Source organism: Chiloscyllium punctatum, chromosome 2 (genome assembly GCF_047496795.1).
Source record: "Chiloscyllium punctatum isolate Juve2018m chromosome 2, sChiPun1.3, whole genome shotgun sequence".
NCBI lineage: Eukaryota > Metazoa > Chordata > Chondrichthyes > Orectolobiformes > Hemiscylliidae > Chiloscyllium > Chiloscyllium punctatum.
The window spans coordinates 140,008,029-140,020,391 of NC_092740.1; the positions used below are offsets into that span (position 1 = coordinate 140,008,029).

The following is a 12,363-nucleotide window of genomic DNA, read 5'->3' on the forward strand; positions in this document are numbered from 1 at the left end:
TGTTCTATTTTTGAGCCAGTTTTGTATCCAAATGGTTAGTTGTCGATCCCTAACCAGTCCTTGCCTTTCCAAATACATGTAAATCCTGTCCCACAGATTCCCTCCAACAACTTGTCCACCACAGCCTTACTGGTCTACAGTTCCCTGGCTTTTCCTTACCACCTTTCTTAAATAGTGCCAACACATTAACCAACCTCCAGTATTCTAGCACCTCACCTGTAGTTATCGACGATACAATATCTCAGAAAAGGGCCCAGCAATCACTTCCCTAGCTTCCCAGAGTTCTAGGGTATGCCTGATCAGGTCCTGGGGATTTATCTTCTTTTTTGTGTTTTAAGTTAAAAATCACACAACACCAGGTTATAGTCCAACAGGTTTAATTGGAAGCACACTAGCTTTCGGAGCGACGCTCCTTCATCAGGTGATTGTGGAGGGCTCGATCGTAACACAGAATTTATAGCAAAAATTTGCAGTGTGATGTAACTGAAATTATACTTTGAAGAATTATATAATTCTTCAATGTATAATTTCAGTTACATCACACTGCAAATTTTTGCTATAAATTCTGTGTTACGATCGAGCCCTCCACAATCACCTGATGAAGGAGCGTCGCTCCGAAAGCTAGTGTGCTTCCAATTAAACCTGTTGGACTATAACCTGGTGTTGTGTGATTTTTAACTTTGTACACCCCAGTCCAACACCGGCATCTCCGAATTATGTGTTTTAAGGCTTCCAGCACCACCTCCTCTATAATATGGACATTTTTCAAGATATCATAGAGATGTGCCGCATGGAAACAGATCCTTCCGTTCAACTCGCCCATGCTGACCAGATATCCTAAACTAATCTAGCTCCATTTGCTAATACTTGGCCCATATCCCTTTAAACTCTTCCTGTTCATGTGCCCATCCAGATGCCTTTTAAATGTTGTAATTGTACCAGTCTCTACCAATTCCTCTGGCAGCTCATTCCATACATGCACCATGCTTTTCGTGAAAAGGTTGCCCCTTAGGTCCCTTTTAAATTTTTCCCCTCTCACCCTAGACCTATGCCCTCTATTGCTGGACTCCCCAAACCCAGGGAAAAGACCTTGTCTATTTAACCCATCCATTCACCTCATAATTTTATAAACCTCTATAAGGTCACTCTCAGCCTCCAACGCTCCAGGGAAAACAGCCCAGCCTTTTCAGCCTCTCCCTATAGCTCAAATCCTCCAACCCTGGCAACATCCTTGTAAAGCTTTTCTGAAACCTTTCCTATTTATTTCCCCACATTCTCTTTCTTCCATATCCTTCTCCACAATAAACACTGATCCAAAATACTCATTTAGTATCTCCCATCTCCTGTGATTCCACATGTAGGCGGCATTGCTGATATTTAAGGGGCCCTATTCTTTCCCGTGTTACTCTTTTGTCCTTAATGTATTTATAGAATTCCTTTGGATTCTCCTTAACTCTATTTGCCAAAGCCATCTCATGTCTCCTTTTGCCCTCCTGATTTCCCTCTTAAGTATGCTCCTACTGCCCTTGTACTTTTCTAGGGATTCACTCAATCTTTGCTGTCTGTCCCTCTCAGATGCTTCCTTCTTATTCTTGACCAAAAATCTCAATTTCTCTAATTATCCAACATTCCCTATACCTACCAGTCTTGCCCTTCAACCTAACAGGAATATATTTTTTTCTGGGCTCTCATTATCTCATTTTTGAAGGCTTCCCATTTCCCAACCATCCCTTTACCTACAAACATCCATCCTCCATCAACTTTGAAAGTCCTTGCCTAATACCATCAAATTTGGCCTTCCTCCAATTTAGAACTTTAACTTTTAAGAGGTTGGTTTAGATATGGGTAGCACGGTGGCTCAGTGGTTTAGCACTGCTGCCTCACAGCACCAGGGACTCGGGTTTGATTCCCACCTTGAACAACTGTTTGTGTAGAGTTTGCACATTCTCCCCGAGTCTGCATGGGTTTCCTTTGGGTGCTCTGCTTTCCTCCCACAATCCAAAGATGTGCAGGTCAGGTGAATTTACCATGCTAAATTGCCCATAGTGTTCGGTACAATAGTAAAGGGTAAATATAGGTTAGGGGAATAGATCTGGGTGGGTTCCTCTTCAGAGGGTCGGTGTCGACTTTGTTGGGCTGAAGGGCCTGTTTCCATACTGTAGGGATTCAAATCTGGTCTATCCTTTTCATTCACTATTTAAAAACTTATGGAATTATGGTCACAGGTCCCAAAGTGCTCCCCCACTGACACCTCAGTCACTTGTCCTTCCTTATTCCCAACAGTAGGTCAAGTTTTGCACCTTCTGCAGTAGGTACATCAACATACTGAATCAGAAAGTTTTCTCTTACACACTTAACAAATTCCTCTCCATCCAAGCCCTTAACACTATGGCAGTCCCCAGTCTATGTATGGAAATTTAAATTCTCTACCACCACCACCCTATTATTCTTACAGATAACTGATATCTCCTTAGAAATTTGTTTCTCAATTTCCTGCTGACTATGAGGGAGGGGGGGGGTCTATAGTACAATCCCAAAAAGGTGATCATCCCTTTCTTATTTCTCAGTTCCACCTAAATAACTTCCCTGGGCGTACTCCAATGAATATCCTCCCTGCTGTAATGTTATCCCTAATCAAAAATGCCACCCCCCCACCTCTCTTGCCTCCCCATTCTACCCTTCTAAAACATCAATATCCTGGAGCATTAAGCTGCCAGACCTGTCCACCCTGAGCCACATCTCTGTAATTGCTGTGATATACCAGTCCCACATTCTCAATCATGCCCTGAGTTCACCTGCCTTACCTGTTAGACCGCTTGCATTGAAGTAAATGCACTTTATCAGTCCGACCTCATTCTCTGCTCATTGTTGCTGCCTTGCCTGACTGTTCGACTTGCTCCTTATCCTAACTGTACCAGTCTCAGACTGATCTCTTTCCTCACTATCTCTCAGGGTCCTACCCACCCCACTTACTAGTTTAAATCTACCCAAGAAGCTCTGGCAAATCTCCCTGCCGGTATATTAGTCCCCTGCCAATTCAGATACATCCATTCTTCTTATACAGGTCATTAGTATTGACTCCTCCACACTGAGAAAAAGACCTTGGCTATTCACCCTATCTATTTATTCCTTTACCAGCTGTTATAGCAAGACTAACATTCCTTTACCAGATGTTAACAGCAAGACTAACATTCATTGCCCACCCCTGTGGGCACAACACAATAGATAGCCTCTTTTTCTGTTGCAGCAATTCCATGGTTCTATGGTTCTAATATATTAATTTTCGTCTTCAAACAGACTTGAGTCATAGGATCAGATTCAAAATAAAGTTTAACATCAAGTGTGCTTTTGTACTGTTGTAAGTCAGTATGTTTCCAGATCACCATTAAAACCCTTCATGGTTTTCAAATTTGATTTTTTCATAAATACAAGCATTATAGGATTGAGTTGGCAAAAAAAAAAAATGTACATTCCAGTTAGGGTTGTCTAGCTGCTGACGTTTTCTTCAAAATAGATCACAGGCATCTCTGACGCACTATCCAATGCCATGTTAAAAAGATACAAAACAGAGGATTAATTGTTAATCTGTGCTCAAGGTAATATGAATCTATGGCTTTGTAATAATATACTAAGTTATATATCTCAGGAGATCAAAAGTTCAGTTCCTGATCGAGATTGACTTAGCTGGTTATAGAGAGAGCTGCAAATGAGATACTACATTTCGTTTCAAAACCAATGGTTATGTAGTGGTTCAACTAGGCAGCATTTGTGTTCATGACTGCTAACCAATGACCATGGTTGGACAGTTTGCATATATGAAGCAGAGATCATGGTTTAGCAATTTGATTGTAAATTGATGCACCTGAAGTGCACCAAATATTGGTCCTTAGGTCTCATTATCATCGATCCGAGTTGATGAGGGGTGCTTGTTAGGTGTTCAGAACTGGTTACAGTTCTCAAAGTATGGTCAGAAAAAGCTTGGCCATAAATTAGAACCAGAAAGTGCTGGAGAATCCTGCTCAGGTCAAGTGCAATTTCAGTGAGTAATTTCAGATTGGTAATCATTCATCAGAATTGGTTTAAAGCAAGCAAAAGAAGACAAAGAGTGGAATAAAAACAAAAGGGCGGAAAGATTAAGCAATGAAAGAGTTGTGATAAAGGACAAAGGAAGCAGCGATTCACAATTTTAACATAAATTTCTACAGAGTGAATTAATGTTAGAGTGATGAACAACTGCCACCCACACAATAACAACAAAAAAATTCAGCCATACGTGAAAATTTGCAAAGAAAGGGGAAGCAAAATAGGGGCAGAGATAATGATCTGAAATTATTGAAATTATTGTTGAATCTGAAAGACCTGAATAAGACTCGAATTTTAAAGAAATTAGCTTAGATAAGTCTTAGACATTGTGTTGAATTCATGAATCTGTTGAGCAAAATACACGGGGCTGAATTTGACCATAAATAAGCTAAGTGGCCATTTTGTTGACTATCATGGAGGTTTCTCTCTCTGAGGCTGAGTGAGGTTTCTCACACTTTTTTCTGAAACAAACCTATGCAACATGTCCCTAAGGCGCCTCTTTCATCATGTCTTTCCTCTTATCACAGATGGAAGTATTTGCCATGCTGGGATCTCCTGACAATGGAACCTTATTCAAAAATCAGTTGTGCAGCAGGCTAAGCACTGCCAGTCTGGAACTGCCCTGCACAATTCATATCGACAAAGGAAATTTGGCGCCCGACAAGATTGGGACGTCCTTGTAGATGGGGTGGTGCAGATGAGGGCTGTACTCTTCTCTCAAAACAGCAGATACCAGACACTGTTAGCTGGGTGCAAGGTTTCCACCCAGTTCAGTGTCGTATTCACAGCCTGGACAGACTTCAGCCGAGCAAGAAGAAGGTCAATGATTTTCTCCACCATTTTCTCTCTGCCACCTCTCATTCACTGCTACCATAATGTCATACTAACTCTGCTACCATACTCCACTCCTACTAAGGCTCGTTGTGTACTATTGCATGCAACATTTTACCTTACTTGCTGTAACCCACCCAATCCCTCCATCCTACTAACCCTCCATGGCTTCTTACTACCTACTTACTCACTCAAGACACCTCACCATTTTCCCTCACTTGAACCAGTGCTGACATCTGTGCTTGCCACATTCATCTCACTCAATTATCTAACAGCAGGACAAAATGGCCCACCATAGGGTAGAAAGAGCCAAGACGGGTGGTTTTATATTTGGCTCCTCATCCTCAGGAAGAGGTCCTAAACCCCACTAATGTGGAGATGCCAATACCACCATGCCCCTGCAACCAAATAAGAATCATTGTCCATTGCTGTGCCACACTCCCATTATCATCACTGCGAATGTATTGTTAACAGCCCTGAACTTCTATCCACTTTTTGTGACAAATTCTCTCCTTTGTCTCCTGCAGGAACCAATGGAATCTGCACAGTCTCTGCAGTGAAGAGGGCAGGCCCACAAGATATCACCTTCTCCATTTCTGAGGAAGAAACCACAGATCCCTTAGAGGATGCACTCTCACACCCTTCACAAGCTCAGATACCTCAGTGGGTAAGTTTTCTACATTCGAGTCAGGAGCACATGCCGGTGAGCACTTCACCATCATGTCTGCAGCTAGCTGAGGGAGAAATTAACCAAGTCGTTGCAATTCGGAGGACTACTGAAGACCAGGCACCTGCTCAGCCCCAGGCAGGAATGGACGCCTTTGTGTCAGCAGTTAAGAATGTCACCAAAATGCACAAACACAGGCAGGTTTGTCAGAGGCATTGAGAAAACTGATGCAAGTTTGGACGACTCCACCAATGTTGTTTGCACTGTTCATTTAGTAACCCAGACATGAGGTGAATGTTCTGAGGACACAGGTTCAAATTCCACTGTGGCAGATAATGGAATTTGAATTAAATTTTCTTAAAATTTGTAATTAAAAAGCAATTTAAAAGCAAACAAATAACCGCTACTGATTATTGTAAAAAAAAAAATTTGGTTCACTAATGTCCTTTTGGGAAGGAAATCTGCCATCCTATCATCTGCTGTGTTTCTCCAGTATTTTGTATTTTAGTTTCAGATTTCTAGGATCCACAGTATTTTTCATTTATATGGGTCAATGCCTAAGTTTGTGATTACAGGTCGTCTTTTGCCTGAAATGCATGGGCGTCTGTTTAATGTTATTGCCATTTGAAGGGCCTCTCATCGCATAAAACTGGAGCTCCTCCACCTCCTTCACACAATGACACATGTTACCCACTCCGGATGTGGTAGCAGCCATTTTCATTTCGACTGCACACTCGCTATTTACATCACACTGGAAGGAAATAGCGGCCACACTTATGCACCGAGTGACATAGTCAGCCTCTGTTAAAGTGATGCCACCAAATCTTCATCTTCCCTTCTTGGTAGCCCTTCCAAGTGTTGACCACTGGCCTTCAGACCAGAGGGAACTGTTTTGAAAAGACCACAAAATTGACTTTGAGCGCTTTGGTGGGATATATCTCAGCATCTGTAAGGTCTAACTGATGGCAACAGGTCTGCTTCTCAGGATAGTGGACACACATACTCAGGACCAAGCTTGGTCATGTGACAGCACATTCTCATGTGACAGCTTGTGACCTTTTTTTGCTCATTACAAAGTCATTATAATCAACAAAAACAATTTGGGTATACTCAGGATTTGTGTTGTGATTTTGTTTCTAGTTGGAAGGGGTTATTATTACACTTAAGAATGTTATTAAAGAACAATCCAGCGTGTTCCAAGTGAACAAACTTCCCAGATGTTTTCGTCCAAGCAGCACTCTGTTACAAGAGCATTGTGAGGAAGTTTCACAAGCATGCAATGTTTTAGCAACCATTGGAGATCATTATTAAATCAGTTGACATGTTTAAACTATTCTTGATTGTGTGCAAGTATTGTATTGTGTGCAAGTTGAGTAAAGTTATATCTTACAAAATAATATAAGTTATAAATTCTGTTCTAGTAGTAATCTTGGTGCCAGATGACTATGCAGTCTTGCAGTTTATGAATTTGCACTGGCTGGTGGAAGACAATGGAAAAACAATGCTGGAGATTTCGTGGTGGAATATTTATACAGCTAGCTTTAGTTTTGATTAGATTAGATTACATTCCCTAGAGTGTGGAAACAGGTCCTTCAGCCCAACAAGTCCACACTGGCCTTCTGAAGAGTAACCCACCTAGACCCATTCCCCCTGACTAATGCACCTAACACTGTGGGCAATTTAGCATGACCAATTCACCTGCCCTGCACATCTTTGGACTGTGGGAGAAAACCGGAGCACTCGGAGGAAACCCACACAGACACGGGGGGAATGTGCAAACTCCACACAGACCGTCGCCCAAGGCAAGAGTTCAACCCGGGTCCCTGGTGCTGTGAGGCAACAGTGCTAACCACTGAGCCACTGTGTTAATTTCAAACTCTGAGATACTTGGTTGGATTTTACAGAACTGTTGGAACGGTGGCATTTTCCACTGCTCACAGTGATTTAGCAGTCTTTGTGATGCAGATTTAATCTTTCACAATGTCAATTTGAATCTGGCCCCAAGTTAAGGGGATCTCCATTTATCCAACACCAGTAATGTGATCAGAAGGATAATCAGCTAATCACTTTAAAGTAGTTTCACTGGCAACAAACCTGGAAGTAAAAGCTGCAAATTCACTTAGTTTTTAAATTTAAAACAAAATAAATGGTTGAGGCATACCTTTGAGATTAAAGTTGAATACAGATTATTTGACCAAATTTCAGAACTTTTTTTTAAGAAGTGGAATTTCTTATCATTTATCCTTTAAGATTCAGCACATATATAATTACTCTTTCAGTGTAAGTGAAGCTTTTTCATGGTAAGTATGAACCTTGTATATAGTCAAAAAATCGTGTTATACTAAATAACTCAGGTGGAACGTTTTGAATGACTTTTTGGCAAGACTAAAAGTGGAGTATGTATGCTATCAGTTTAATGATTCATAATTGAGTTCATTCTCAGGAGGGATCTCAACTGTACATTCTCTGTTAAATTACTGACAACAAACTCAGGATTTAGATGTGTAACATGTGAACTCCAGAAAATGCCATTCACTTTTTTTGATAGATTCAGTGAATAGGTGCATGAGGTCATGCGACATGATAGACAGCGTTCCTGCCAGAGCCAGGAACTCTGGATCCAAGTCCCACCCCAAGACTTGATAGCCAAAGAAAGCGCATTCATATCTTGACCAATTAGGAGTAATGCATGCGAATAGCAGGTTGTAAACATGGAACACCATATGACTGAAAGAATGTTGGACCCTCTACCATCACTATTCATAGCTCTTGAGTACAGCATGCAAGCCACAGCAAGTCGGACTGCCCGATTAATCTGTAACATACCAAGTGAATGGACATAACTGTAGCAAATAGATTCTAAGTATGGAAAATCTGAGATCATCCACTTTGGATCTAACAATGGCACTTTCTCAATGGGTAAAAGTTAGAAACTGTGAAGGTTCAAGGAGTATTGGGGGAAGGATTCCAGGTATGTGATTGAGTGTTACAAACAGGTATATAAAGGGATCCAAAAGACTAATAAATACTGTCTTTTATATCTAGAGAGAAAAAAATACAAAGGAGGTAGAACTCATGCTTCCATTTTACAAACACTGGAGTACTCTGAGTAGTTATGGGCACCTCATTTTATGAAGGATACTTTGTTTTTGGAGGGAGTTCAGTATAAATTTATGAGAACGACACCAGGGCTCCAAGGGATAAATTAATTTGAAGGAAAGATTATACAAATCAAGGTTGTATTTCCTAGAATTTAAAAGGTGAAAGAATGATTTGGCCTAACCTTTCAAGATATTGAGAGAAACAAAATAAGTTTGATAGGGAGAACTATTGTTATGGCCCTTGCAGGGACCAATAACATTTTTTAAAAAAAGATTTAAATTCCCAGCAACTGACTGAAATGACCAGGACAAAGGATTTAATATTTTAACATATTTAACAATGCCGTTGCATTTGTGTACTCCTTCTAGTACCATTTCATTAAACCTGAGTCAGTATCAAAAGCAGGATGAATTGCAGCACTTCACAAAGTTTAATTTGACAGTAACTCCTTCCCATGTGCCCTCAGTCACTAAAGAGAGGAATAAGACATCATGGGATACCACCACCTTCTATCCAATTCATAGACAATCGCAATTTGGGCATAAATTGCCAGATTTTTATGGTCAGAAGGCCATCGTCTTAACATTGACTAACTAACACCATCAACACTGGGACTGAGAAGAAAAGGCAATGATCTCGAAGTACCTGCTGAAGGTAACTATGGAAAGTCAATAAATTTGATTGTCACAACCTAAATCCAGAGAAGTAATTGAATTAAAACCTATGAGACTATGTGATATGTTTGAATGAAGGGGCATTCCCATGGGGGAGAACATGCGCTACATATTAAGCAAACAGCATTTCTGCTTATGTTTATTTTTTGTAGCTTTATAACCACGTTCTTACCCTGCCTGTATACCAGAATTGACACAACATTATTCAGCCTTTCCTGCCTGAGATCCAAGACAAAGTGTGGCAAGTCTTCATTGGAGAGTTGATGTATGCTGATGATAGTACATTAGCAGTCCATACTGAGGAACAGCTTCAGCAGAAAATGCAGACTCTCTCAAGCCCGGAAGAAGATCAGTATAACAAAAGCAAATATTATAGTCCAGTGCATTGCCATTAATCTGCATTGATAATGTGATACAAAAACCAAAATTGCTGGAAAAACTCAACAGGTTTGGCAGCATCTGCGAACAGAAATCAGAGTTAATGTTTCGGGTCGAGTGATCCTCACAACCGATAATGTGATGCTGAAGGTTGTTAATATGTTCACATAGCTAGGCTTCACAATCACCACATATTACTTGGTGCTGAAATCAACACATGCCTCACAAAAGGAGCAGGTGTTATATTCAACTAAGTGGGGAGTGTGGAACTGGAGCAAACTGAATGCTAACACCTGTACATAGTCAGCAAGCCTGTGGGGTGTGTGCATACAGCTACAAGCTGATTATGTTTATTTAAACTTTCCCTATTCTCACCAACAAACTACTCCTTAATGATAAACAAAAGCAAAAACTGCAGCAAAATCTCAGCAGGCCTGGCAGCATCTGTGGAGAGAAATCAGAGTTAACGTTTCATCTCCAATGATCCTTCTTCAGAACTGGATTCACATCAGCATTTGAGGGGAGGAAAGGAAAATCAGTCAGTCTGAGGCTCTGCTTAAAGCCCAATCATTGACATTACTGACTCGGAGGAGCTTGCTGTCAGTTGCTTCAAGGGGCAACATACCTATCAAGCTGCAACATGTTTTAAATTACAATGTCTTCATAATGAGGCAGAATGACAGCAGACAAACAAAGGAAAGGAAGTAAATTCTGTATTCCGAATCCCACTATCACATGGCACACCTTGGCTGATGTGTGTAAAGAACCATGGATTGAGAATCAGCCTATTCAATCACATGAAGGCCTGTGGCAGAACTTCCTGACCCTGAGAATGTGTCACCATTAAATCAAGCATCAGTCACCAATGACATGTTGCATCCTGATGTTCAATACATTTGTCAAACAGGATTTCCTTTTCCTAAAGTCATATTAATTTGTTCTGATCGCATTATGTTATCTAAAAGCTTTATTAAATCTTCCTTAATATCAGATCACAACACTTTCCCTATAAATGACATCAGGCTACTGGCCTGTAGCTCCCTGTTTTCTCTCTCTGTCCTTTCTTGAAGAGTGATGTTACATTTGCTGACTTCCAATCTGTTGGTATTGTTTGAGAGTCTAGGAATTTTGGAAAATAATACAGCATGTTTGCACTGTACCTGGCTCTTAGAATCCTGAATGTGACTCCATGGCTCCATTGAGACTTTCAAAGACGTCATGCTGTAAGCTCCAGCCTATTGAATTCTTACATCCCTTCATGACACATTAAGCAACTAGTCTGTAGCTTCTTGCTTAAGATCTCTCTCCTTTCTTGAGTAAACAATGTACATCCGCTACTTTTCAATTTGATAGGACCTCTCCAGAATCTAGGATCTTAAGAAAGTTAAAACCAACACACCCACTATCTCAGCAGCCATTTCCTTTAAGGCCCTAGGATGACGTCCAGCAAGACCTGTCATGTTTTATTTCTCATAATTTCCTCAGCACCCTCTCCCTGGTAATTGTATAAACTTTAAAGTTCTTCTGTCCCTTTCACCTTTGGAGTCACAATTATTTCTGGGAGGTTGTTTAACCTTTACATGAAAGCAGATGCAAAATATTGCAGTGCATCTGTTGAATTGATATATCATTTTCTTATTTTCCATTAATTCCCCCAGATGACTGGCGGTATTCTATTCTTTTCAGTTTCATTTGCAGAGTTAACCCAACATCTCACGACTGTTTGTGTCAATTCTCTGAAACATACTGTAGCCATGAGACTGCAGCAGCAAGAGCATTTGTGGAAGACAGAGCCTGGGATGTAAGAGGAGCACGCAGTGACAATACCTGGCGGGCAGGTACCAGATCCTCCCCCCGGCTCTGTCACAGGAGGAGGAGTCGAGATGACTAACAGGACTGGCTGCAGTTTCGTTTTCTAGCGACACACCGACTGGATCCATCCGGCGGAAAGACTGCGACCCAGGAAAGTGCTTCGCTTTCACCTCTGCCGTGTGAGCCTGTGAACAGAAACTTTGTACAGCGTTTAACCACCCAGCCAGGGCTCGCCGGAGATGATGGCCAACTGCACAGAACCCGAGGCTGACGAGGTAAATGGGATTATTTTTTACTGTGTGTGAGATGGCTGGTTGATCTGGAATTGTATTTTGTGTGTGTGTGTGCGCGCATTGGGTTCTGTGACACTGATTCGATAGGGAGCGAGGTTAAACATGAAATCGACAGGATTGGCGGTGGGGGTATGTGACAGATAAAAAAACCATTTTGAATGCCAGTGTATATTCTCAAAATCCTGCTGCTGGAGGAGATGGGGTTTCGACCCATTTTGTCACTCATTATTCTCAATGAATGTGTTGTGGAACCGAACTCGGTGTTCTGTCCAGTACATCTTTTTGACTGTAGTAACCTTTGTCTCCCCCTTCTGTCAAAACAAGTCTAATATTTTTACTTTTCCAAATCAGGGTTTCTTGTCGTTGCCCCCTTTTTGTTTTCTCTCGTTAGTGAACGATGTTCCCCTCGAGGTCGCTGTCTGTCCACCTCACTCCTTTTTCCTTTGGAATAATCTGAAATGTGGACATACGTGAACCTTCTAACCTGAACTGAGGCGAGAGTGTGGTGCTGGAAAAGCACAGC

The 12,363-nt window shown here is 41.2% G+C and overlaps 1 protein-coding gene across 2 annotated transcripts in view; it reads left to right on the forward strand.

Annotated features, from left to right (window-relative positions):
- Positions 1 to 11,645: 11,645 nt before the first annotated feature.
- Positions 11,646 to 12,363, forward strand: part of ttc39b (tetratricopeptide repeat domain 39B) — a 120,142-nt gene continuing 119,424 nt past the window's right edge. For both annotated transcript variants that reach the window (XM_072589134.1, XM_072589136.1), the window contains exon 1: positions 11,646 to 11,822. In XM_072589134.1, the coding sequence (XP_072445235.1) occupies positions 11,787 to 11,822 (36 nt within the window). In that variant the 5' untranslated portion in view covers positions 11,646 to 11,786. The remainder of the gene's footprint in view (positions 11,823 to 12,363) is intronic.